At 43.7% G+C, this 25237-nt stretch overlaps 1 protein-coding gene across 5 annotated transcripts in view; it reads left to right on the forward strand.

The window, feature by feature from the left end:
- RIPOR2 (RHO family interacting cell polarization regulator 2) overlaps positions 1 to 25237 on the forward strand; it is a 68820-nt gene that overhangs the window by 19150 nt on the left and 24433 nt on the right. For all 5 annotated transcript variants that reach the window (XM_059473510.1, XM_059473481.1, XM_059473520.1 and 2 more), the window contains exons 2-8: positions 15400 to 15526; positions 16659 to 16814; positions 17429 to 17507; positions 17720 to 17743; positions 18784 to 18837; positions 21644 to 21793; positions 22693 to 22756. In XM_059473510.1, coding sequence (XP_059329493.1) covers positions 15400 to 15526; positions 16659 to 16814; positions 17429 to 17507; positions 17720 to 17743; positions 18784 to 18837; positions 21644 to 21793; positions 22693 to 22756 — 654 coding nt within the window. The remainder of the gene's footprint in view (positions 1 to 15399; positions 15527 to 16658; positions 16815 to 17428; positions 17508 to 17719; positions 17744 to 18783; positions 18838 to 21643; positions 21794 to 22692; positions 22757 to 25237) is intronic.

Below are 25237 nucleotides of genomic sequence, written 5' to 3' on the forward strand. Positions count from 1 at the left end.
GAAAGCAGACTGGGACGGAAGTGAGCACAGCAATGCCTGAACGCGCGCTCCTGGCACGGGCTTGTTAGAGAGGGCTGGGATGTGAATTAGTATCAGATAGGGGCCTGTCCCATCCCTTTGAAGCTGTGTCGTTCCTGGATGACTCTATTAACAAAATGGGAGGGGGAAAAATGGTTATTTTCTCACTTAGCAGGAGCTTAGAGGTCATTGTTTTGTTCACTCAGCTTGCACTGCCTGCTGATTTTCTGAAAGGAAGGTTGCTAGAGGAGTTTCTTACTAAAAGATTCTCAAAATTTATCAGGAAGAACACACACTGATTTTTTTTTTTCCCCTCCACTAGTTTTGCAACTGATTGTTGCATTGGCTCCAAGATGTGCTTGCCCCTTTTAGCAAGCAGAGAGAAAGAACTAGGCCCACTTGGAATTTAAAGTCAAATGTGAAGTCTTTTGAGAGCAGAATCAATTTTGCTCTGGGAGACTTCACAAATCATGGTGGCTGCACGTTAAACATATCACAGAGTCTATGAGAACTTAAGTTGCCAACATCTTTGTTTCCAATGCTGTCCTTCATTCAGTTACACCAGGGCAAAGGGCAGTCTGTGAGCAGGGCTGGAGGAGGAATGGCCTGATGGGCTTTGCCAGCTCCCCATGAGAGAGCTGGAGGGAGGTTGGCAGCAAAAGCCAACTCTGGTTGTAATAAACTGGATCATATTGTAGCTCTCTGCCTAATGTCAGGAATGGCTTAGCCAAGGCTGGGCAGTCAGCTCAGTTTGACCTCCCTGACTGTCCTTCCCTACATGCCCCAAATCAAAGCAGAAACTGCGTTTTCTTGCCCACAGCTCTTCTGCAGCTTTATTTCTGTTTCTCAGTGCAAATGCTGCTCGTGCCTTCGCTTATCTGCACCCACGTAGGCTGTGTGGCTGGCCTGGGGATTAATCCTGTCCTGTCCCTTCCCATAAAGCTGGTGCTCTGGCACCTGGAATACCTCCAGGCAGGTATTTCAAGGGGAAAGGAAGCAGTGGGTACCAGGTAATCTTCTCTGGGAGCTGTTGTTATCCCCATCTGGCAGCCTAGGGACAGACAACCTTCAGCTCTTGTTTTACTGCAAGTGGGCACCAGTTTTATCTCAGCCTTCACAGAATCATAGAATGGCTTAGGTTGGAAGTGACTTTTAAAGGCCATCTAGTCCAAGCTCCCTGCATTGAGCAGGTATATCTTCAACTAGATCAGGTTCCTCAGAGACCTGTCCAACCTGACCTTAAATGTTCCCAGAGATGAGGCATCTACCACCTCTCTGGGCAACCTGTGCCAGTGTTTCACCACCCTAATAGTAAAAAGAAAAATTCTCATATCCTGCCTAAATCTGCCCTCTTATAGTTTAAAACCATTACCCCTCCTCCTATCACTACAAGCCTGCATCCAGGGGATTTGGATTAAATCTCTTGAATTTTTGCTCTTCAGCTCTAGCTTTGAAGTGTTTTTGCTGCTGGGTCTGGTGTTGTTTGGAAGAAAGAAGATTCCACCTCCCCAGTCCCATCCATGTTAATTAGGGAGCTGCCAGGAACCAAGCCATGATAAAAAATTACAGTCCCAATACATGCTGCCCCATGGGATTTGGGAGATGTGGAGAAGGGCAGGTTTATGGTGTACTTGAATTGCTTTTTGGTAGCCACAAGTACAGACCTTGCCTTGTTCTTTGCATACAGGCTCTGCACCCGGTGGACTCAAGAAGTGAGTCCTCTAAGCATGACACAAGAAGTAACTGGCCTTTTTTTCCTAAAGTTATCTTTTTCTTGTGTCTTTTTATGTTGCAAGGGTATCCTGTAATTTTTACTTCCCAAGCAGCACAAAAGAAATGACGGATTAGCGCAGAAGTATGCGAGCATCTTTCTTCTTTTCAATGGGAGGAACAAATTGAAGCTGACAGTTCCCTGGAATCAGTGCAACACATGAAGTAGTCACAATAATACATTTTATCTTCCAGCCCTTTTAGAGCATCAGAGGCTCTCTGGTCTCTGATGCCTCCAGTAAGCTGACCTTGGCTGGCAGAGCCAACCATCTCATTACTGCTGTCCCACTGCTCCCAGCCTGCCCTCTGTCCTGGCCCTCAAACAGCCTGATTAGCTGCAGCAGCAGCTATTGCTTTCCAGGTTGTGCAGCCTGCTGGTAACCCTTCAGTAACACCAGAACTGTTTCAAATAATCCCTTCTGTAATTAACTTTTTTTTTTTTAATCAAAAAACCTCACCTAGCTGCAACGCCCAGAGATTTGTCGTAGATGATTTTGTCCTGAAGAGCCTTATCAACAGGAAAGCTTCTAGTCATCCATTAACTCCAAAAAGCAGTTGCAGCAGAGAAAATCTATCTGGTCATCACCAAGGTTCTGGTTTTAGCTTGTGCCTTTGCCTCTGCAAAACACCAGTCTAGACCAACCTTATCTTTTACTATTATACATTTGTATTTGAGCTGACCAAAAAAAGGATCTCCTTTTCAGTGAAATCTGTAAGAGACAGGCAAATAAGCATCTGTTAATAGTGGCAGAAAGTTCATATTTCAACAGACCATGCAAGGTTGAACACCAGAACTTCCCTTTTCCCAAATTAACATCTTGCTGTCTGGCCAGCCAAAACTGCTTGATTTGTGCCTCTGTGAGGTGTCTTCTTCATTGTCAGATTTGTCTTGCATCTGCTAGAAGTCTGAATCTGAACAGAGGAATAAAATTTTTGCTTATAGCGAATGCACCCCTTGAGGATGCCTTGAGGATCAGGGCTTGTGCTTGGGGTTGAGATGGTGACAGTGGTCTGTGATACTGCTGCAGGCAGGTAGGGCAGACAGTGTCACTCTGTATTCAAAGTCTGATAGGCATTTTCTTGTTGTATAACATGAAGGAAAATGTATTTTCCATAATTAAGCAGCTTAACATCCTCAGTTAGTATTTAATTTTAAAGTGTTTGGTTTTAAAACTTTTCAACTGTGGTACAGAAGTAGTAGGGTATGTTACAGCTCTGTGCCATAATATCCCTGCTAGTAGCCTTTGGCCAGTGAGTCTCCATGGGTATGGACACACCTTTTTCTCTGGTCACCCCGTAAGCATTGCTGGATCATGGCAGCAACCTGTGCACTTTCCCAACCACAGAGGCACATCAGTGGGTGACAGCGCTGTTGCCAATGCTCAATTAAGTGTGTAATGTGTTGCCCTGCATGACTGACTGCCCTTTCCTTGTCTCATTCAGTACATCCACAAGACAGTGTTCTATTAGTTAAAAGAAGGACTTGAGTTTTCACAAAGAGGTGCTGGTGGCATTGGAAGAGTTGGCTGTGAGGTGCTCTTTGATTCACAAGGCTTTTTCTTGAATTCAGTGTGACACTTGCAGGTCACATCTACTTAGATATACATAAAATCTTGTGTATAAGAAGAGATCTTTGCTAAAATAAACAGAGAAGAATGTTTAGTTTTTTAGATGTTCAGATTAATAAAGCCAGGAGCTGGAGTTGCTCACTGCAGTAAGTCATCTGTGCTACACAAAACCAAACCAAAGCTATATTAAAAATGCTAAGACTCAGCTGAGGCCAGAGAATAATCAGCTTAAAATTCTGCCTGCATAAACTACGGCTTTGCTTTCTTTGAAATCAGAGGGAAATGTTGTCATCATCTCCCCAGATGACAGCTGGACCACAAAGACTTGTTCCATCATGCAGGTGCTGGACTGGAAGTGCTTTCAATACATTTGATTTCCATGCCCTGCACTGAAAACAGAAGTTCTCTGAATGTTAGATGGCTTTTCGTATGCAGTTAACTAGCAAAGGATTGCTTTTTTCCCATTCTCTCCTAGCTCTACCCTTAAAAAGAAAACAATCTTCCTTCCTAGTAGAGAAGGTGGTGGCAGTGGATCCAGTGTAGCAACTCCTATCTTAAACTGAACCCTGTACACAAGGTTCTTCCAGGCACTGTATTTCTTGTGGGCATGCCGTGCTGCCACCAGCTGAGGAAGACAATTGCCTCCATTGGCAAAGGGGCAAAATAATTTTCCATCCTCATGAAAAGCCATGATATCCTTCTTTTCTTATATCCTTAATGATGGTCTGTTAATATGACATGAATAGGAAAATGCAGAAATCAACAGAGAAGGAAAGAAGAAAGGAAGGGCAGCAGAGGACAAGCCATGGGGTCATTCCTAAAAGCTTGTCATTAACCTGCAATGGCCCCAGTAGATCTTTCTTTTAAATGGCATACTGTGGAATAGCAGGGATGTGCCAAGATGCACTGCTTTAATTTGTGTAATGAAAAGTTACACAAGATAATTACCTTGTAGTTCAGTGACAAAAGCCCTGTCAGATCTTTTTGGTTCATGCTCGATTTATCTGTAATGTCTCTGTGTCTAGAAAACTCAAATGGTAACTAATCCTATAGCATAGCTGCAGGATATGGCATTTTAAACTCGGGATTTGATTTTTTTTAATGTCCACTACAAATTAGATTTATTAATTAACCCTGACTAGAAATACCTGCTGTAGATTTAAGGGTTTAATCGGGTTTGTATTGGTTTTGTCTGTGACAGCAAACTACAGGTGTTTGTGAATGTTTTTGGGCAGAAACAGCAGCAGGCACAGACCAGCCTGTATCTATGGCATAAAGCTCCCCTGCCTTTCAGAGGAGGAAAGTACATTAGCACTGCTTTGGGAATGATCTTTGGTCCATGCTTCCCAAAATACGCACAGTAGTTGTGTAAGAAAGCCCTGTCTGGCCCAAACCAGAACTGTGCCAGTCAGTGACTGTTCAGCGTAACCTCCTTTGCCAAGCCATTGCAGAGACAAGATGGAACAGCTTTTCTGTGCTGAGAAACTCAGAGTTGTAGAATGGTTTATGTTGGAAGGGACCTTTAAGGGCCGTCTCATTCCAATCCTGCCCCTATCATGAGCACCTTCCAGTAGACCAGGTTTGTTCAATGTAGAGTCCAAGTCAACCTCAAATGTTTCCAGGAATGGAGCATCTGCAGCTACTCTGTTGTAGATTTTCCAGTGTTTCAACACCCTCATTGTAAATAATTTCTTCCTTTTATCTAGTCTAAACCTACCCTCTTTTAGTTATAAAGGATTGCCCCTTGTCCTGTTACTACAGGGCCTGCTGAGGAGTTTGATCTTTCTTATGAGCCTCCTTCAAGTACTGAAAGGCTACAATCCAGTCTCTTTGGAGCCTTCTCTTTGCCAGCTGAACAACCCCGCCTCTCTCAGCCTGTCTTTGTAAGAGAGGTGCTCCATTCCTCTGATCCTGTCTGTGCCCTCCTCAGGACTCACTCCAGCATGTCCATGTCTTTCCTGTGCTGAGGGCCCCAGATGTGGATGCAGTACTTGACATGGGGTCTCACCAGAGCAGAGGGGCAGTGTCCCTCACCCTGCTGCCCATGTTGCTTTTGATGCAGCACAGAATATTGCTGGCTTTCTGGGCTCCAGTTGCACATTGTTGAGTCATCTTGATAAGTGTTGAAATGAAATGTGGTTTCACAAAGTGGTGGCAAGGAGAGAAGGTCTGCCTAAAACTCTAGATGTTTTTTCAAGTGCTTCCTGTAAACACTTGCGTGTCTATAAAGCTGTTCTGCTCTTTTTGTGGATACCTGGTATAAGATAACTGTGTGGGACAGGGTTAGGATAGCTGTGTCTTCTGGCAGTCTGCACATAGCCATCTCCTTTTCTGTTTTGCTCAGCTGCCCTGTTGGTCATCAGCCCTCTTTTTCCAGTGTCACAAACACAAGCTTTTCCCAAGAGGGACCCTAGCATAGACCCGTACCCCATTATGCTCTTTCAGATGCTTCTTACAAATCCTTTAATGATCCTGACCAGAGAAAATGATGGTGTTTTGGGAGAAGTTTAGGCTGTTTGATGGTATTAGATATGTACTCTTATATCCTGTGCCTTGAAGAGGTTTTTTAAGCTTAAAATAGTGTAGCCAAGAGAATAATAAACTCTGCCATAACTTTAAATAAAATTTCATAAAGTCATGTATGTGAGAAGACTGAAGTTTTGAATTTTAAAATGAGCTGAAGCCAAGAGACAAGCGAGTTGCATCAGAGCAGACAGCCATTCTTGGTTGTGCATGGACAGTGTTCAGCTACTTGATGTACTGCAAGAGAGCTTCAGACAGATGCTATAACCAAATGTAAATGAAGTAACACAGGACTTTTATGGCAATGCTCTTTAAGTGGCCACACTTGTAAGGTGTCAAAAAGATTAAATAAATCCATTTCTGCAATGCTCATGTCTGGAAGAAGAACATCCAGCTTTAAAGATCTTCATCCTAGGACATGTAACAGTGTATCTTCCACAGTATTTTAGGGAGCAGTGTGCCATTATGACACTTCTGGAAATAGAATGATCATATAAACATCCACGGAGTTTTAAGTCACCCTAATCCCATGTATTTAAAGAGGAGCAGCAAAGCGTTTGTATCCCATTAGTGGCTGAAGGGATTTGACAACAATGATGTTTTACTTTCCTTTCAGGGATGAAAAGCCTGGCGTCCTTGTTTAATTTAGCTCACTCATGCTTATATTAGAGTGTACCTGGAGTGGATACTGAGAACAGCCAGTTTGTCTGTCTTGGCTGAGGGAAAACAAATAATCTCTAGAGCAGCCCACTGGTTACCCAAACCATTTTGCATGTGTTTACTTGATGCCTTTACTTTCCTGCAGATGCAAAGAAATGGTAACCTCAGCTCGCTGTCCTTGCCTCTGCTGCTGCCATCTGCATTAAATGAGGGTTGTAAAGCAGCAAAAATATTGGTGCAAAGTAATTAAAGAAATCAGAGTTCTCAAGGACAACTTTCCTAGCCATTGCTTTTTTTCTCCTGTCATGGAGAAGATTTTTGTATTCATTCCTTGCACAGTCTGAGAAAGTGAAGCCACTCTGTGCTGCTTACACTTGACATGCAAATTTAGGTCACTGCTCAGATTCATCATGGATTTTGCCAAAGGACTCCCACTGGAGCTGTGTCTGTTGACATTAGTGCTGTCTTACTCCACTTGTGCTCAGATGGACTCCTGGGCTTGTTACTCCAGATGTTCCTGTTAGTCAGTAAGGGTGAAGGGAGACCACCTGCAGCACTCACCGGTTCCTAGGCCTCCCCTAATGCTAGTGCTTGCCAAAATGGGTAATCAGTTGGTCACTTCTTGTGGTCTGAGCTAAGAAATTAAAATTCCACCCAACATCTGTGGCCAACCAGGCCTATGCTAAAAGAGGTAGAGAAGTAATCAGGCTGCTCCTGGCTGGAGGAGTTCCCACAACCTGTTTTTCATCCTGCTAGTCTTACTGCTGACAAGGTTGCTCCTTGTAGTTTATCTCCTGATGCAGGGGTAGATAACAGAGCTGCCCAGAGTCTTGCACCTTTATGACTGTGCCGTGCTGCCCCAATGACAGTGTGGTTAATTGTGTGCTCAGGCCACTCTGCTGAACCGCTTGTTAGGGATTTTGTGCAAGGTGGATTTAAAGCACGAGAGGATTGTTCTCAGTTGGGTTTTAGCAGTGCTTTTTCTTTAGATTATTTGCCAGCACTTGAATGGCAGTGGGACTTGGTTTTTAATTAAATCTTACATTGACATAAAGAATTATCCGTGATGAGTAGAATTGGAGTTGACTTCTAATCAAAGATAATTCTGCATGCTGGGGTGAGTTTGAGATAAATGAATGTCAAATGTAATAAGATGGTCAGATTCTGATCCCTCAGCCACACTCATAAGTACAACACCAAATTTTGCTTATTTATGCTAATGCAAGCTGAATACGATTGCCACATGTCTCTAATGATGTAGGGAGCAAGATTAGGGAGGGCTCCATGTGGGCTCCTGCGCATGCTCACCCCAGCCACCAGTGTGAAATAAATGTTGCAACTGAAAAAAAAAAGGAGGTCAGCTGCCACGAACCCATCTGTTGTGTGCGGAGCCATTTAGGATCAAGTTTATTTTCCTTGAGTTTATTACAGTGAAATAACTCATTTGCATTTCCCTCTCCTTGGGTTTTCAGCTATACCAAGGGGAAGGTGCAGTGTGGGTCTTTCTCTGAAGGAAGGTTAAGCAGAGGCTCCCTGACAACAAAAACAGAGGAATGGGGGCATTGCACTGAGAGTTCTGGGGGAGTAGCTGCAAAAAGGGGAGGAAGAAGGCTGACTGTGGTATGAGACAAAAAGAGTGCTGCTTTCACCTTAGCCACTGCCAATCCTTATTTCTGTGTTCTGTGAGGTAATGGGAATTAGAGGCAAAGACATGTTTTACAATAAACATAAAATGAAATGCAAAGTCCTCACATGTACTTTGGTACCTAGACTGGTGTGAGAGATAACTTACTGAATATATGGAGCTAATATATTGCAGTGGGAGCATCAGCTATTCAGGTTCTATGCACTTACAGCCATATCTACTTTACCATTTTGCTCTTGACCTGGACTGGTAGCTTTCTTCTTAGTATTCTGTTGCTTTTTATGCAATAAAAAGGTTCATGTACATCATCTAGTTTGGGTAGGAGGAGCAGAAGAACAGCATGGGCTGTTCCAGATGGTAGACAATTTGTATTTCTGGTCAGGATGTCTAGTGATGAGCTAGCATTTGAATTGAAAATGCCCTTACATGCAACATTTAAAATGCTCTTACAGAAATTAAGCCATAAAGTACAAGCCTTTTTCCTAAGGCTTGTTACAATTTGCAACAAAAGCTGAAATTTGGTACTGAAATACATTTTCATTTATTAGAAACGGGTAATGGCGGCTTGTGCTCACTTGCGGGGATTTCTGCATGAAAAAGTAAAGCTCCCAGCTGTGGGCTTAAAAGCTATAAAAGATGCATCAGCTGCATAAACATTTCTTTGTGCATTGCAAGAACAGAATCCACCTGAATTGAAGGTATTGAAATACAGCTAATACAAGAATCACTGTGGGTGTCTCTGATGGACATAAAGGCATCAGTGAGAAGTGTGCTCAAACCTTCAGAGAGATCTTGCTGGACAGTCAGTGCTGAGGATGTCCATGGTGAGACATGGAAGAGACCACCTCAGGGAGAGCAGGATGAGCTGCAGTGGGCTCAGCTGAGATTCTTGCTGCTGCAAGAGGCAGGGCAGAAGTTTCCCTTCCTGTGCTGTGGCTGCCAATGGCTTTGATGCCCACCCAAGCGTGTCCCATGTGCTCCCACATGTCTTGTTTGAAGGAGGGGGCTCCATCTCAGCTGCGGCTCCTTCTCTGTGCAGCACTGCTCTTCAGCCGTGTGGGGAAGCCCACGTGGCTCGTTCTGTGCACTAAAATTAACGCATGCAGCTCACGGGTGTGCTGGCCTTTCACCGGCTGATGTAGGCTTGGGAAGTGTGCTGTCGGTGCAGCCATATGCTACTATTTAGGAATATCTCTAAGCCTTGGGCTTGGGTGGAACAAATGCACATGATTTTATTCTGGCAACCAAGAATAGTTCTTCAGATGGAGCTCACATGTCTGTGCAGTTCTAGCAAATGCTGCCCTGCACAAGGGAGGATAAAGTGCCATGAAGGTTGTAATTTGTGTGATCGAATGACCAACAGAAGACACCTTTCTACAGGTGCTTCCAGGAGTCCCTCACCCCACAGAAATCTTCTTGACACATACAGAAATTGTGAGCCTACTCACTCATGCTTAAGAGTTTTTGTCCTGAAAGTATAAAAAGTCTTGTGCAAGAATTAAATTTCTTGTGAAAGTTTTTATAGTGCTCCTGAGTACTCTTATCCACTTAGCACTGTCAAATTTTTATGTTTAAAAACCCAAAAGGATGTCTATTTTCTCATCCAAGACGCATGCCTCTGTACCTTCTGGGAGGCTAGGAAGCATGAAAATCATAAATTCCAGGTGGTTATTTGGGCTAGTGGCCATGCTGGCCTTGTATTGCCAAAGTGATTCAGCTAAATCAGAAGGAAGAAGTTGGAAAATATATATTAAAAATTACTAGACTCAGGCTACAAAAGCAAGGAGCATGAATTGAAGGTGCACTGAATGAGCTTGGCACTGTGAACGTGTGTTAGTTTAGAATTTCATTTTGCTCTTTGGGTTTACGAGTGCAAAGCAGAAGGAATTGGCTGTTTTGGAGTATGACATGACTAGTTCCTTCCCTTATTGTGGTTGTCTTTTGGAGACATGCATGGTCCTAATTGTGATCTCATTGCATTCAAAAGTTTGTCTCCTTTGTAGGCCAGCCAGCCCACTAAGCAGCATATAGACCTTGGCATAGATGAGAGAGGAAAATGTTCTTTTCTTTCATTAGTCACAAAGATATCGGCTCTTTTGTCAGACATACCCCAGGTTTGCAGGTAAGAAATGTTCCTAGCACAGCAAACATAATTGGTTGCCTTTTGTAGCCATTCACTCACATTAGTTAGTGGGCCCCCTTGGCTCACCCTAACCTAGATAATTATCACTTGATTTTTAACAGGCAGCCTGCAGACCATCATAGATCAACATAGAAACCACGTCACTGCAGGGACTACCTCTCCTTAGATCCAGAATGGACCTTGAACCATATGTCACACAAGAAAATAATATAGGAAGAAAGGATGATCAAGGATGCTTTCAGTCATTCAGCCCTATCCCACATTCCCATTTAATCAGCAATTATACGTAATTCTGAAGTGTTCTCGAAGCCTCAGCTGCCGACAACTCCCTTACACCTTACAGCAAATTCTAGACCTGGAGCCATAACTGTAGCTGCTACACAGAACAGGAGGAATTAAGGGCACCCTCACCACTGTATATTGCAGCTTTACATGGCTGTTAGCACATGTCTAGCAAAACCACCTTCCCCTCGTCATGTGGTGAGCAAAAAATACCATCTCCAAACTGGTCATGGGGAAGAAGCAAAGAAAAAAGGCTGTGCAAAAGTTAAACTAGATTTAGCAAATATGTTTCAGCCTGAATTTTTCCTCTTAGTTTGAATCAAATACTGTTTATCAAATATTTTGGCACTGTGGGAGGTAGAGGCCTATGCTGAGGGTGATGAAGAGAGGGCAGCCCTGTGAAAGTGATTGTCCTTTCCCCACTCATTAGCTCAGGCTCAGCTGCTTCCCCATTTCCAGACTGAAAGAAGAGCTGAGAGAGGGGACTTTCATTTCCCTGGGGACAGAGACATCATCAATTATCTGCCATTCTGTGCTGCAAGCTGTCAGCGAATAGGGCAGAGGAGTACTGGTAGGATTTCACCTTATCCCTTGACTCACTGATGGGCTCATCATTCAACTGCTGTGCACTTAGTATGGGCAGTACTAATTATATTAATTATACTTCTACACAGGGCATGCTTATATTAGCAGTAAGGAGACTGCTGTCTTTTTAAAATGAAACATCCCTGGTTCATTAACTATATAGATTTAAAAGTGTAAGTGTAGTCATTATATCCACTGCTGAAGGGGACCTCTCAAATCACAGAAGCATTTAATATCATTTTAGATGTGCAACTTACATTATATTGAGAGCAATATTTATATTGCATGTAGAAGACAGTAGCATTATATCATATAAGTGCTAAATGTAGACTGAGAAACTCGATCACTCCCTTGGCATAGCACCAGAATGCCCTTAGCAGTGTTCAGCTGTGGGGATACCCATCAGGTCAGTAAGAGAGCTGGGTGAGCCCTCAGGGGCTGAGCCTTGCTGAAATTATACTAGCAACTGCAGTCATGCAGATCGTCAGGACACAGCTGTACTATTAAATTCAGAGGTAGGTTTATGTAGTTGATAGCAGAGAGACCTGTGAATGGTTTAAGAGGCAGGAAGAGAAACGCCTCCCAACAGAGGGTATCACAACAACATGACAGATACTCATCACTCAAAGTGTATTTGCGAGATGGGTATCATTAATAATCCATCGATGCAGTGCCCATATGCAGCCATTGTCTCTGGGAATCTGGGCCAAGGGGCTGATGCAGGGTCTGCAATTTTCTGAGGTTGGTTGGAAGTGTCTGAGATGTCACATTATGAATATTAGTCTAAATCTTAAGAACAGTTGGTGTTGGTACAATAGAGTCAACCTTTTACCTGACCAATGGAAAATAACTGAACAGAACTGGGGGATTTCACCAGTTCCTACTGCTACCTCCTTTTATCTCAGTTTTCTTCTGTACAGAAATTAAACATACATTATTCACCAAGATTATATATAATATATAGGGAGAGGCCACAAGCCTATCTGGGCTCTGGGTTCTGACCATTTTATGCAGAAGCAAAGCAAAAGTAGCTCCAGGCAGGTCTTCAATTTGCATTTCAATGGCACTTCTTGCACATTTTTCTAGTATCTTGGGGATAGTCTTAGCTACTAAAGCCTTTTAAAGCCATCTGAGTGCTTGAGCAAAATAAAGAAAATAAATAAGTGCATTCCTTTTCCAAGATTATTTATTTTTTAAGTTTGCCCAAAGGAAAAGAAAATCAAAACAGTTCCAGTGTTTCTGCACAGTCAGATTTGGACACTTAAGATTCTGTTCAGAGTGAAAGCCATTAGTGTTCTGATCATGTTAATAGAGAAGAGACATCATGCAGAAGATGCTAGCATTTTCACAACAGTTTTGAATCTAAAGCCCTTTTCATAGTCAGTGTGGTTGTGATTAGCACCCAAGTTCATTTTTTTTTTAATCTCTCTTATTTTTTTGAGGAATTGTTGGTGTTTAGGCTGCTAAATCTCCTCTGTCAGTGTTGTTTAGCTCCTCCTAGGTCTCCAGATGTTGTCAGGGTGAGTGTGTTAATCATCTTGTCAAGCCGTGCAAGTACTGAACACTTGCAAGGGATTTTCTTTCTGCTCCTTGGCACTCTGGACCAGATTTTTGATGCAAATCCTTGTATGGTAGCATGCAGATTGCAGCCTAATTGTCTAAAGGTTATTTGCACACCCAAAGGGAGCTTGCTGTGCAGCCCCCAGAGTGCTGTGGTCGGGTGGTTTCCGCTCTGTCTCGCAGGAGGTGGCTCTCTGTGCAGTTTGAACTGTTAGGCATAATCTGGCAGAGGGAAACTCTCTACAGTCTATAGGGATGTGAGGTTTGATCCTGGAAGCTGCAAAATGCCTTCTGGCAAGTGCTGTGCCAGGTATCTGCAAACCTGAGCACAGCTCAGCCCTGCAGAGGTGTGCAGAGAGCCTTATGCATGTAGGGGTGAGTACAGAGCCAAATTTGGGCTCTCAGTGAGCAAAGACTCAAGTACCTCCAGCTGTGGCTGGAGCATGTTTATTCCTGTGTAAGTTAGCCAAAGTATCTTCTGAGAATTTTCTGGTATCTTCTGAGTTGGTGAGGAACAGCAGCTCCAGAGACTCTCTGCTCCTCCATGCTCTCCCCTTTCCCTGGGTTTGTGCCCAACACAGGTGCTCATGGTCCTGCTCTGCCTGAAAGCAGCTTCTGTGTCCCAGGGATTTATCCTTGCTGTGGTTAAACTCTCTGAGCTTAGTGGGCTGCATCTGGGCTAGGCAGGGACATGAATGGTGAAGTACCATTGCCTGCTGACCACAGGGGAGGAGGAAGCTGTCTTTCACTGCACCCCATGTGGTATCTCTGTAGCTGTTCAGTCAGGGGGACAGCTCTCACTTCCAAAACAGGAAGATGTACTCTGGTTGGGTTGTGCAATAGAGAAAATGTCTCATTAGCAGTAGTGCTGGCAATGCTGGGATTGGAAGATGTGTTTCTGGCAATGTTCTTGCAGAAATATTCCTGACAAAGCTGCTCCTTGGGCAATGCAGTCTCCTCCAAAGAGAAACAGTAGTTTGCCATGGCACCCACTGCCACCCCAAAGAATATTTGCCCAGTTTAATGCTCCAAATTAAATATAACTGAGCAGTGCACAATGTTTCCCCACGTATTTGCTTTCTGCAGTGAATGTTTGCCATGCAAGCAGCACGTAGCTCTGGTGCTTATCATTAATAAATATGTTCAGTTGTGAAGGCTCACAGTGTAGATGTCTGGCTTTCACAAATGGCTGTTTTATTGGGCACTCTCAGTCGTTCCTGACCTGTGGGGATGAGAGAGCGATTTAGACTTGCTGTCACCCCCTCAGCCCTGTAGGTCAGAGTTTCACAGAACATCAGCTCCACTGCCTGCAGGCAGCTCCAGCCCCTGCCATGCCATCCTGCTTCATTACCAAGCTCATCCCTCAGCCCAGCTACTGGAGTGAAATGAACTGGAGCCATGGGGCAGGCTGGGTCCAGCTTTTAAAATAGATGGAAAAGAACTGCTAAAACCCCTCTTTTTCATTTTCTGTCAGGTTATTTTTAAGCTGGCCTAGTTTCTCAGTCCGTTTCACAGCACAGTGGTGTCATCAGCTGAACTGACATCCCAGGAAGGATGGAGGCAGTGAGAGGATGGGTCCTGCAGGATGGGGGAGCCATGTCTGGCATCACCCACTGACCAGCTCCCTCTTCTCCAGCATCCCCATTTTCCTCCTGCTCCCTGCCCTGCTGCCTGGCCTGTGTTGGCCTTGGTGCTCCTCACAAATTGGTGGGGCCACTCCTCTTACCAGGGCAGCACAAAACCAAGCCAGTAGAAAAATCAATTTAATTGTCTGCCAAGGGCAGAGACAAGAAAAACAGTGGATTAAGGAGAGAAGGAAGACAAGGTGTCCCCATTTTCCCTTGTGGCAGCAGACAGAGCTGCTGTGAACCGTAGCACTTCTCTGCTATTTATTTGTGGATGGATTGAAATCATCCTAGTTTAGTGCAGATGCCAAGCTGGGCATTGGAAATGAGCACACAGAGGGCCAGGGCTTCCTCCCTGCTGAGCTCCCCCCACCCAGACGCATGAAATGCAGAGCATACAGTGCCTGGAGCTTGTTTACTCCTCTCTCTTCGCAGTGGAGGGCATCCCTCTCATCACGGCATGTCATGGCTGCACACACAGCCACTCTGTCTTCCTTCTCAGCAGCCCCTAGGCTGAGCAGCCATGGGAGCAAGGATCAAAGGGGAGCTGCAGGGCATTCATGATGTATCAATCCTTTTAAAAATTATTACTGTGTATAATCACACTTTGCAGTGATGGTGAGCACCTCCAAGAGCTCTCCATGCTCCCATAATAATTTCCAGGACAGATCAGGATGCTGGGGCTGGGGGTGAAGCATGCTTGGCCTGGCAGAAATTGGAGATGGCATTGGGATTATCGCATTGAAGTATCTGGTTTCTAGACCCACATCCAGACCCTCTTTGTGTCTCTGATACATTTTTCAGTAGACTCTGGGCTGGAAGTCAGAAGTTTGAATAGTATTGTTTTGGTTTTGAGTGGGCATGATTTGGAAATGCACACAGATTTGTGCCCTGGCTTGCAGCCCTTCGTGGGGTTCAGGTACCCCTTAATGTCACGGATGGACACCAGGCTGTCTGGCCTCACTGCCTGCCTTTTACTGTAATTCCACCCTCACTGACATGCTTTCTGTTGTTTTTCAGGAATATCTCCAAGGCTCTCTGACATCATGTCAATAGGATCACATTCATTCTCCCCAGGAGGTCCTAATGGGATTATTAGAAGTCAGTCCTTCGCTGGCTTCAGCGGGCTTCAGGAAAGACGGTCCAGGCAAGTGCCCTTGCTCTCCAAGGGGAATTTCAAAATCAGGCTATAAGGGACTTCTGGGCTTTAGGGGATGAAAGGAGAAAGGAGGTGAGAGAGGACTTCTATCTTTCTGACTCTCTGCCAAATAAAATGTCCTAGGCTAAAATGTGTCTATATTTTTTGTATAACTAAGGTGTTACCCTTGGCCTGTTTGCCTCTCCCCCATTAATGCAGGGCTTCCTCACATGCCTCAGAGCTGTGAGAGAATTTCAGAGAACAGTTTTAACTTATGCAGTGATCTTTTCAACATGTGAAATGTGCAGGAACACTGCACATATACACTTGCCATCGCCTCCTGTTTAAGACCACTGCTGCCTAAAAGACAGTTTTCTCGCTGCTGCACCACCACGAATCCAAAACAAAGCTGTTTCCCTGAGCTTGGCTTGGAGCCTTTCTGTGCACTGCCACTTAGCTACACAGGACTTAGGGCTTTGAATCAGGCATGCCCAAGCCATGCAGTCCTGGATGCTCCCAGAGGCTACTGTACAATTGATTTTAACTTGTGTACTCTCCCAGTGCCAGACCACCAGTTAGCAACTGAGGAGTAACAGTAGGCAAAGGGCTTCCTATTGTCAGCCCAAGTCAATGATGGTTGTTAGATGCTGGCAAAGCAAAGCCCCCAAAGAGGCACCTGTATGCAGCCCAACTGTCCTCACTTTGCCATGCCCTGCATACTCAAGACCTGTGACGCTGTTCTCCAGAAACTCAATCAAATCCCAATCTTCCTTAGGATCTGCAGGCTTTATACCTGAGATTATCTGGGCTCCCCTTTCTGTTTAGCACCTGGATGTGGCTCAGCTCTCTCACGGACTCTCTAATGTGAGTTAGGACAGGCATAATGTAAGACAGAGAAATGTCTGATGAGCCTCAGACTCGGCCTTGCATTTCCAGATAAGCAGTTATGTCTTGGGAAGCACATATCCCAGGCTGCTCAGATTCTTAACCCATAAAGAAATGCAGACCTTTAATGGGCAGGCACAGAAGCAGATTCATTTTTTGCTAGCAGAGATAATATCACAAGATTTCTTCAAGCTAAACTCCTTTGAGATTTCTATGATTTATAGGGATTTCTTATTCTTTGATGTTCATTTTGCAGGTGTAACTCCTTTATTGAAAATTCCTCAGCGCTCAAGAAGCCCCAAGCAAAGGTGAAGAAAATGCATAATTTGGGCCATAAGAACAGCACCACGCCCAAAGAGCCCCAGCCTAAAAGGATGGAAGAGGTCTACCGAGCCCTGAAGAGTGGCCTGGAGTAAGAGCTTTTATCCTGCTTGGTGACTGAAGCTTTCTGTGACATTTTAGAACCTAGAGAAACAAAAGCAGGGATCCTTCCTCATAAGAGGAAGTCTGGATTGTGACACTTAGTATCTAAAATATTTGTATGGGAAACAGGAATACAGGAGGCAGAATCCCATTTCCATTCACATTTTGAGAAAAGCTCCCAGTCTGGGATTTCAGCATCAGATTTTTTTTCCCCCTGAGTTTCCTAGAGTCCTATCAAAGGCTTGTATTGCCTTTCAGATAACATCCCAGATGATAACAGGGCTTTAATCAGCCAGATACAGGCGTAGCGACTGGAAGGCACCAGCCCATAAACTGAGCAGCAGATTAGCTTACTTGAAACTGGTTGTTCAGTGTAAAGAGAACACCAAGCTCTTACACAGTTAAATAAGTGGGCTCCTATTTATTCCCAAAAAGGCAGCAGGGAGCTGCTTTTAGGACAGATCAACGTAAATGAGTTTTTTGTCTGTAAACACATCCCGTGAGGAAAGCCATTTGTCAGGTAGATTTTCTTTTAGGATGGTCATCAGCCAGCTTGGTATGTGCTGCAGAGCTCATGCATCGTTCTCTGGTTTGCGTTTGCAGTGAGTATCTGGAAGTTCACCAGACAGAGCTGGATAAGCTGACTACTCAGTTAAAAGACATGAAAAGAAACTCCCGCCTGGTACGTGCCATGCTTTTTCATGTGTAGGTGCACAGTGGCCTTCTTGAGGTGCTGGAGCAGCCAAGGGATGGGTGTGGGATACAGGGAATTTGCACTGGTGCTCTTCTTCCCTTTTAGCCATTGTCTTGTTTGTGATTTCTGAGTGTCAAACACTATTTTCTCATGGTGCTGTTGTGTTGCAAAATTAATCAGTTTTGTGTTCTCTGTTGCAGGGAGTCCTGTACGATTTAGATAAGGTATGCTACTCCCTTCAACACTCATTTTGCAAGAAAGCATTAATATCCTTACAATGTACATGGAAACCTTTCTCAGAGGGATCTGCTGGCCATGCCAACACCTGCATTTCAAAGGAAGAAGTCCCACTCCCCTCCTCTTCCCAGGGGCTCTGGCATTGCCCACTAATGCAGCATCAAACACAGTGTGCTCACTGATCTGGTGTCAAACGTGCCCCACCAACCCTTTTTCTGAGGTCTGCCAGGTCAGACTGGCTCTGGGATGGGCACAGACAGAGAGACAGACCCCTGCCAGGCAAGCAAAGAAGGAAGCAGAGGAGAGACTTCCTTTTTCTGTCAGCTGACAGCCATTAAATCCATTCCCTTGTGCAAATTCTCTTAGCCAGCCCCCAGTCAGATGGGGGCGGATAGCAGTGCACAGAGGGCTGGGGGGGATCCAGGTCAAGCCCCAGTTCATTCCTGCTCCTGTGAGTTCTGAAGAAAGAAAAATTGAAAATATATTTTGCCTGCAGGAAAATTTGGGTGAAAGAAATCTTGCAAAAACATTTCCTGAAAAAGTCTGACTTTTTTTTCAGTCAAAATGCCAAGCTTGAGTTTATTCTCAAAACCAACTTGCTAAGGAAGACAATGGATCTTGAAATGCAAAACCTGATCAAAATTAATATGGGATTTTAAAGTACTGAAAACGTTATTTTTAACCTAAAAAAAGCTCTGCTTTCTTTTCTTTGTTTTTTTTTTTTTTTTGTTTGTTTGTTTGTTTGTTTTGTTTTGGGGTTTTTTTTGTTTGTTTTTTTTTTTTTTATAATTTAAAAAATAATTAGAAAATGTAATTTAAAAATAGGTAAAGGAATGAAGAAGCTTCATTGTCAGCAGCAGCTTAACAGTAGTAGGGTGGGACAACTGATTCTGGATTCATGGTCATGGAAATCCTGTGTGTTTTAAGGAGGAATATCTTGGACCCATGGGGACTAGCAGAGCTAGCATGGCAGTGGCTTACTGATTTATTTAAAGGTGCCTCACCTCTGCCTTTTTCTTTCTTTCAGCAAATCAAAGCAGTTGAGAGATACATGAGAAGGCTGGAGTTCCACATTAGCAAGGTAATGAGCTCTCTCCTATCATCTTTCTTCTGCATCTGTCCCTATATTATTGAGGAAACAAACCCTTGGCCTCCTGCTACCCCTTTGTGCTGGGGAGGCCGCTCTCAGACTGGCTGGTTTTTCCATGATAGGCTGGTGGTCAGAGCCAAAGAAAGGGTTTCCACATAGATCCCAAGGTCCAGCCATGCCCCAAGACACTCCCACATACTTTTAGGTACAGAGAGAACATTGGGTTGGAGACCTGCTGGGGAAAATCTATCTCACAGCATGCTTATTGTCAGACTTGAGGCAGAAGGAGAGTTGCATCTGAAAGCAATTTAATTCAGCAGTTATCTCTAGCACACACAGCAGCTAGTTTGGATTTATTCCTGGATTTCACTGCTAATGCTTTTGCTGCATGGTTTGGGGCCCACATCCATTTGAATGCATCGGTAAGAATATTGGTGCAGGTACTTGTGATTTACACTAATACGTGTTAGAGCTGGATGAAATCCATGGCGTGTATTCTCTTACTTATAAACATATCTGCTAGTGATTAGTTGCTTTTTTAAGCCTGACAAAGGAATGAATTATTTTTGACAGATGAAATGTCCTTTGAGAGTCATTTAAAAAGCATTTGTGCAGCTTCAAGTCCTCTAATTATGACAACCTATCCAAACCTTTTAATTTCAGTCCTCTTACTCTTGGAGCTGAAAATAAAAATATAAATCATGAGGTGATAGACTGAGATTTTGTTCCCCAAGCCACCTACTCCCTTGCTGGCAACATGAATGGCAAAAATTAGTACTTAAGGAACATTTCCATTCAAATCCTTCCCACTTCAGCCTGCTCAGAGCTAATGGTTTCTGGGTTTAGAATAAGAGTGAAAAGCGCTAAACACGAGAGGTAACGCTGGTCAGTGTTACTCAGGCTTGCCAACTGCATGAGTTCACTCTCTGTAACCTATGGCAACAGAGACAAAAGGAACCAAGTGTGTGGCATTAAAGCCCACAGGCTTGGGCAGGTGGAGAAACATCTTTGTTCCTAATGACAGAAAAGGTTTTTTCAGCAGTATTTAATCAGGGACACAGAGGTGCCCTCTGTCTTTTACCTGCCACTGCTCTGTAAAGGAAGCAAACCAAGGAAGATGGGGTGCACCGCAGCAGATCCCACATACTTGGGGAGCAGTTGAGCATGTCCTAGCTACATTCACATGGGCAGGAGCAGGATATCAATCCCAGACCAAGGCTCCACTCCAATGTCAGAGGTAAATACCAAGTGACATCTATTTATAGTAGCTGTCTTTAGCTTGCTGGCTAGCTAGAGAAACAGGAGTGAGTATGAGTGCAGAAAGCTGTTTTTGTAACTTCAAAATGGTAAAATGTTACCTTGCCTTCATTAATTTATGCTGAACTCTTTCATTTTGCAAAGCATCCCTGTTTTGGGTGGAGTGCCCTCAGGTCAGAGGCTTCGGCCACCAGTTATCCAAGATAGCCTTGTAAAAATTGACCCAAGGCTTTGAAGCCATCAGGAAGACAAGTCCTGTTCCAAACAAATTAGCAACAGCACTTATTGTTAGAGATTAAGCAGGCTTGGAAAGTGGGATTGGAAACATGCCAGGATTGTCACATCAGGCCCATCTCTAATGCAGTACACAAAGTCACAGACTGATGAAGCCAAGGTGCTGGATGCTTTCATAGAGAGAAATTCTGCCATGAAGATCCATTGCTGAGGAGGAGCACTGTGGGACCCAGAGTGACCTCTTGATTTCACAATTTTTTGGCAAAACCCAAATATCATCCTGTTTTAGGAGGGATGCTAGAAGCAGAAAGAAGAGACAGCTTCTTTCATTCCTGTCCTTCTCCTTACCCTGATAGTCAGATTAGAAAACCCACATCTTCTGTATCTGGCAGATTTAGTTTATAAAAATAAAAAACCACTATATATAGCTTGTGTATATATGTACATATATTACTCAGTTGTAGTAAATGTGTGCATTCAGTACAGGGATTAGAGGGAAAAGGGAAACCAAAGCACAATGTGTGTAAATCCATTGCTCCTCTGAAGCTAGATCCAGGTGTGACTTCAAACTGTGTGTGACTGTGCTTTGCAAAACTTCAGGGCATTGACAATATGTTGGGTCCCTAAGTTATGTCAAGGGAGTGTAAGAAAATTACTAGATGTAAGTGTCTAGGGGACTTGAAGTTCAAAATACTTTTAAAATTTGACATCAGCTGTTTGTAAGCCCTTTTCTTGTGCTGACTCCTAGTATGACTCCAGTTTCTGGAGCATGGACAGTAAAAGTTCAAAATACCACTCCCAGCTTCCAAGACTACCTATTAGTAGTATTGGAACAGGTTTGATATTGCAACAGCTTTGATCCATGGCTGATATTAAGGAACCAGAGCCACTGCTGACCCTGCTAAATGTGTCATTTACCACTTCCAGTTGCATTTGGCAGTGTGGACATTGCAGTTGCCTTTTAAAGAGCTCTTCCACAGCAAGATGTTTGAGAAGCTGGCTGCATTCCTGCCTCACTGGTACGATGGGGAGAACACAAGTAACAATGCTTAGAGGCATGCAGGGCAAGCAGGTGAATTGCTGGCATCTACTGTTGCTCTATTGAGATTTTTACAGTGGAAGTTACTTTCATCTTGTGTTTCTTTTCCACAGACTGTAACACTATCACAGCTTCATTTCCTCAGCTCCTCCATTGGGTATAATGGTTTGGCTGAGTTTTCTTTTAATGCAAATTACTTCATTGTGTTGGCTTTATTTTGCTGGGGTTTCTGGGGTTTTTTCAGTAAACTTCCCTTGTTCCCACTAGGTGGATGAGCTTTATGAAGCCTATTGTATCCAAAGACGTCTCTGTGATGGTGCCAGCAAAATGAAGCAAGCTTTTGCAATGTCTCCTGCCAGCAAAGCAGCTCGAGAGAGTTTGACTGAAATCAACAGGAGCTACAAGGAGTACACAGAGGTATATCCTCATCAGTTCATTCTTTTCACTCTCACTCTGTTTGAAAGCCATGGGAACTTTGCCACTAATTTCAGGAAGAGTTTCATCCAGAAATAAAAGAAAACTCATCAAAGAGGAATTAGTATTTCTTTTTCTTCAGGTGAATACCTGATGACTGACAAAGACAGGTTACATGAGCCCAAAGAGTTCCTTGAAATAACAGTTTAGACTCTATAAGAGCAGGGTTATACCTAGGAACTGCAGCACAAAAGCAAAAGCATCAATCTGCCCCAAACCTACTTAAACTCCAACTACCTCCTTCCCACCTGCAGATGTAGGGATGGCAGCTTGACTGGAAATGATGTGCCTACAGACATAGGCATTCTGTGTGTTGTACTTGCTGTGATCAAAATCTATTTTATTAAACAGGCAGGAGATGGTGAACAAGTCTAACAGTGTTGCAGACTTCCCAGCACACAAGCTGTGACAACCTTCCAAAACCTGAAGGAAGAACTGGAGAGGGTCTAATATCCATCTCTCACAGCCTTCTTTCTTAATGTAGTCCACGTTTCTTGAGAGATTAAATCATGCTGGGAGCCACTTCACCATAGAGCTGCTGCTGTTGGCACAAGTCCTGGCTGGAGAGGACCAGAAAAGTGAACAGGTTACACTCCAAGGGCCAAAGCTTCCCTCTTGCCATCTTGAGGATTAGCATGCAGCAGCAGACAAGCACAGGGTTGCAGTGTCAAAAAAAAGCAGGCATAGCTGCCATTTTTAGGGTCACCCCTAGGTAAACAAGAAGGATGACTCTGAGATTGATTTTATTGCAAAATATCTTGAATCTATCCTTACAAACAGACCTTAAAAAATAAACCCCAGAGAAGTTTTGTCTGCCCTCATTGTTCTCTTTTCCAACACAGAACATGTGTACCATAGAAGCAGAGCTGGAAAACCTATTGGGGGAGTTCTGCATCAAGATGAAAGGTAAGTGCCTTTTCACCTTTCCCTTCTTTCTCAGAAACAGTAGCAGTTGCTGCACACATTGGTGAGGGAATTGAGACGTGCTGTGTGACATGCATTTATGACAGGTGGGGTTTCTCACCCATTGCTGGGCCTTCAAACCCCCTATTCACACCCCTGCCCACTGGAAAGGATTACAGAAACAGAAACACCAATGCTTACAGGCTTTCTGAGGTTCTGCTTTTTGTTTTCTAGACTAATTACCTCCCACAAAGACTCCTCCCAACAGCCAAAGCAGTTCAGTTTTAAAGACTGCTGTCATTTTTGCCTCTATTTTCAGTAATTCTTTGAGAAGGTGACTGGGAAATTATCTGAATTTCCATGGAGCCGAACTCAAAATTTAAAATAGCTTTTTAATTTGACATCAGCTATTTCTAACTCCTTTACTAATTGTGACCAATACTATTTTTGACCAAATGTAAAAAAAGCAAAAAGCTGGGGATAGTTTTCCTGGCTAACTCTGTGATGGCTTCCACTTTTCCATTTTATTCCTTGTCTATATGACAGGAGAGTTTATGGATTTGAATACACTGAAATAAATTTTACTTGAAGCCTCAGTGGATCATCAGGTATTGCTAATGCTGTTATCCCTTTAAGACTCAATGTCTTAAAGAAGATACTAGGAGTGGATATCTTTTTTGGATCTTCAGTTACTGGCATTAGAATGGTTCTATAAAACAAAGTCAGCATCTAAATATTTATGAACTCCTAATTCTTCACTTGGTATCTTGCAATTAAAAACATCCACAGTATTGCTGGTGGAGTTTTGAGAGCTCAGAAATCTCATACAAGGTTTTTATTCTGCCTGCCTTGTCACAGTTGTTTCCTATGATTGCATTGCATGAGATTAAGATTAATCTTAGATTAAATTAAAATAGCTACTCTGTGCTCTCATATTAGAGAAAACAATTGCAGCAGATGTTGGAGTTCTCCTAGCTCAGGAGAACTCAGGTTTTAGATGAACACACAGAGACAGATACTTCTGTACAAGAACCCACAGCAGATCCACAGCACGGACATGTTGAATGAAGCAATGTCACAGAGTGTGTAAAGGGATTTTCCAGCTCCCTTGGGGCATTTCTTTACTTGCTGTAAATGCAGTGCACAGTTCCTGGCAGTGGGACATGTTGCAGAAGGTGTCACAGTGTCATAAATGTCTTGTCTGAAGAGATCTGGACCCTTCTCTTTTGGATGCCAAATCCTCTGGCAGAACTCAAGGGCTCTGGAGAAGGCAGGTGCTATACTCACATGTGGGAGCAGAGCACAAGCAGCAGCTGCTGCTGAACACAGTTTGCATCACATAAAGAAGCCCAAATTAGAAAACAGCAAAGAGAAAAGCCATACTAAGTATTCTCTAATTAGGGCATCTGAGATTTCTATCTAGATAGTTTTCCCTAGGAATAGGAATCCTATAGGACAATATAGCCATTGCTATTGCTAAGGCTTGCAGCAGCTCTGGCAAAAAAGGCTGCAGATCACACAGCAAGTTTCCCCCTCAAGTTATACTGCAGCATATCCAGCTAACTTTAGGATCTAATTTAAAACCAAAGCATTCCTCTCCCCAAAGCTTATCTGTTCCTAGCCATTCCAGTGAAAGTTATTTTTATTTTGTGCCCTCTGTCACTTACACTGAAAGCAAGCCAACCTACACAATGCTGTCAGGAAGCAGGGGAGCTGCACAGAGCTTTTATGACTTATATTTATAGAAAAATAAAAGCCTAATCATTTTGCAGAATCAAGATAATAAATGTGCCAGCAGGCTTAGCTAACTGATCAGAATTAATCAGTTGTTGAAATTTACCAGGGAAAGCGAGTGTGGAAATTCCTGTATGGAATCTGCTTGTCCTGTTGTGATGTACAGGAAAGTGCCCTTATAGCTGTTTGAAGAGCCAGGACAGCAGGAGGTGAAGAGCCCAGATGTTTCACTAAAGAGAGAACAATTTGCTGGCCTGACTCACCAGTGGCTCTGCTACACAGAGCCCACCACCAGCAGCCAGGAGTCCAGCATCCTGTCCACCAGCAGAGCTGCATGTGCTGCATGAGCTCCAGGTGGCCCTGCCTCCTTCCCACAGCCCCGTGATCACCCTGTCCCCTGTTGTTTCCTACGAAAGTACTTATGGCCTATTGTCAAGTCAGCATTTAGCCTCCTCTTCATCATTCTGAAAAGACTTGGCCAGCCTGGTTGGGCCAGTCACAGCTCACCGACTTCAACATCCATATGGAGTTTTAAGCTGGAGTTTCCTCACCCACCCTCCCCATACACTGGGCAAAAAAAAAGACCTTTTATTTTCCTCAGATGCTTTCGATGATGTGTCCCAGGAGAGATCAAATTCACTTATAAAAGCGTGCCTGGGGAGAGAGAAGCAGTGGTGGAGTGCTAGTAATCCTAAATTATTTATTAACAGTAAATAAATTAGAAAGGAATTGGTAATATGAGCTCTGTGC

Source organism: Ammospiza nelsoni, chromosome 1 (genome assembly GCF_027579445.1).
Source record: "Ammospiza nelsoni isolate bAmmNel1 chromosome 1, bAmmNel1.pri, whole genome shotgun sequence".
Taxonomy (NCBI): Eukaryota; Metazoa; Chordata; class Aves; order Passeriformes; family Passerellidae; genus Ammospiza; species Ammospiza nelsoni.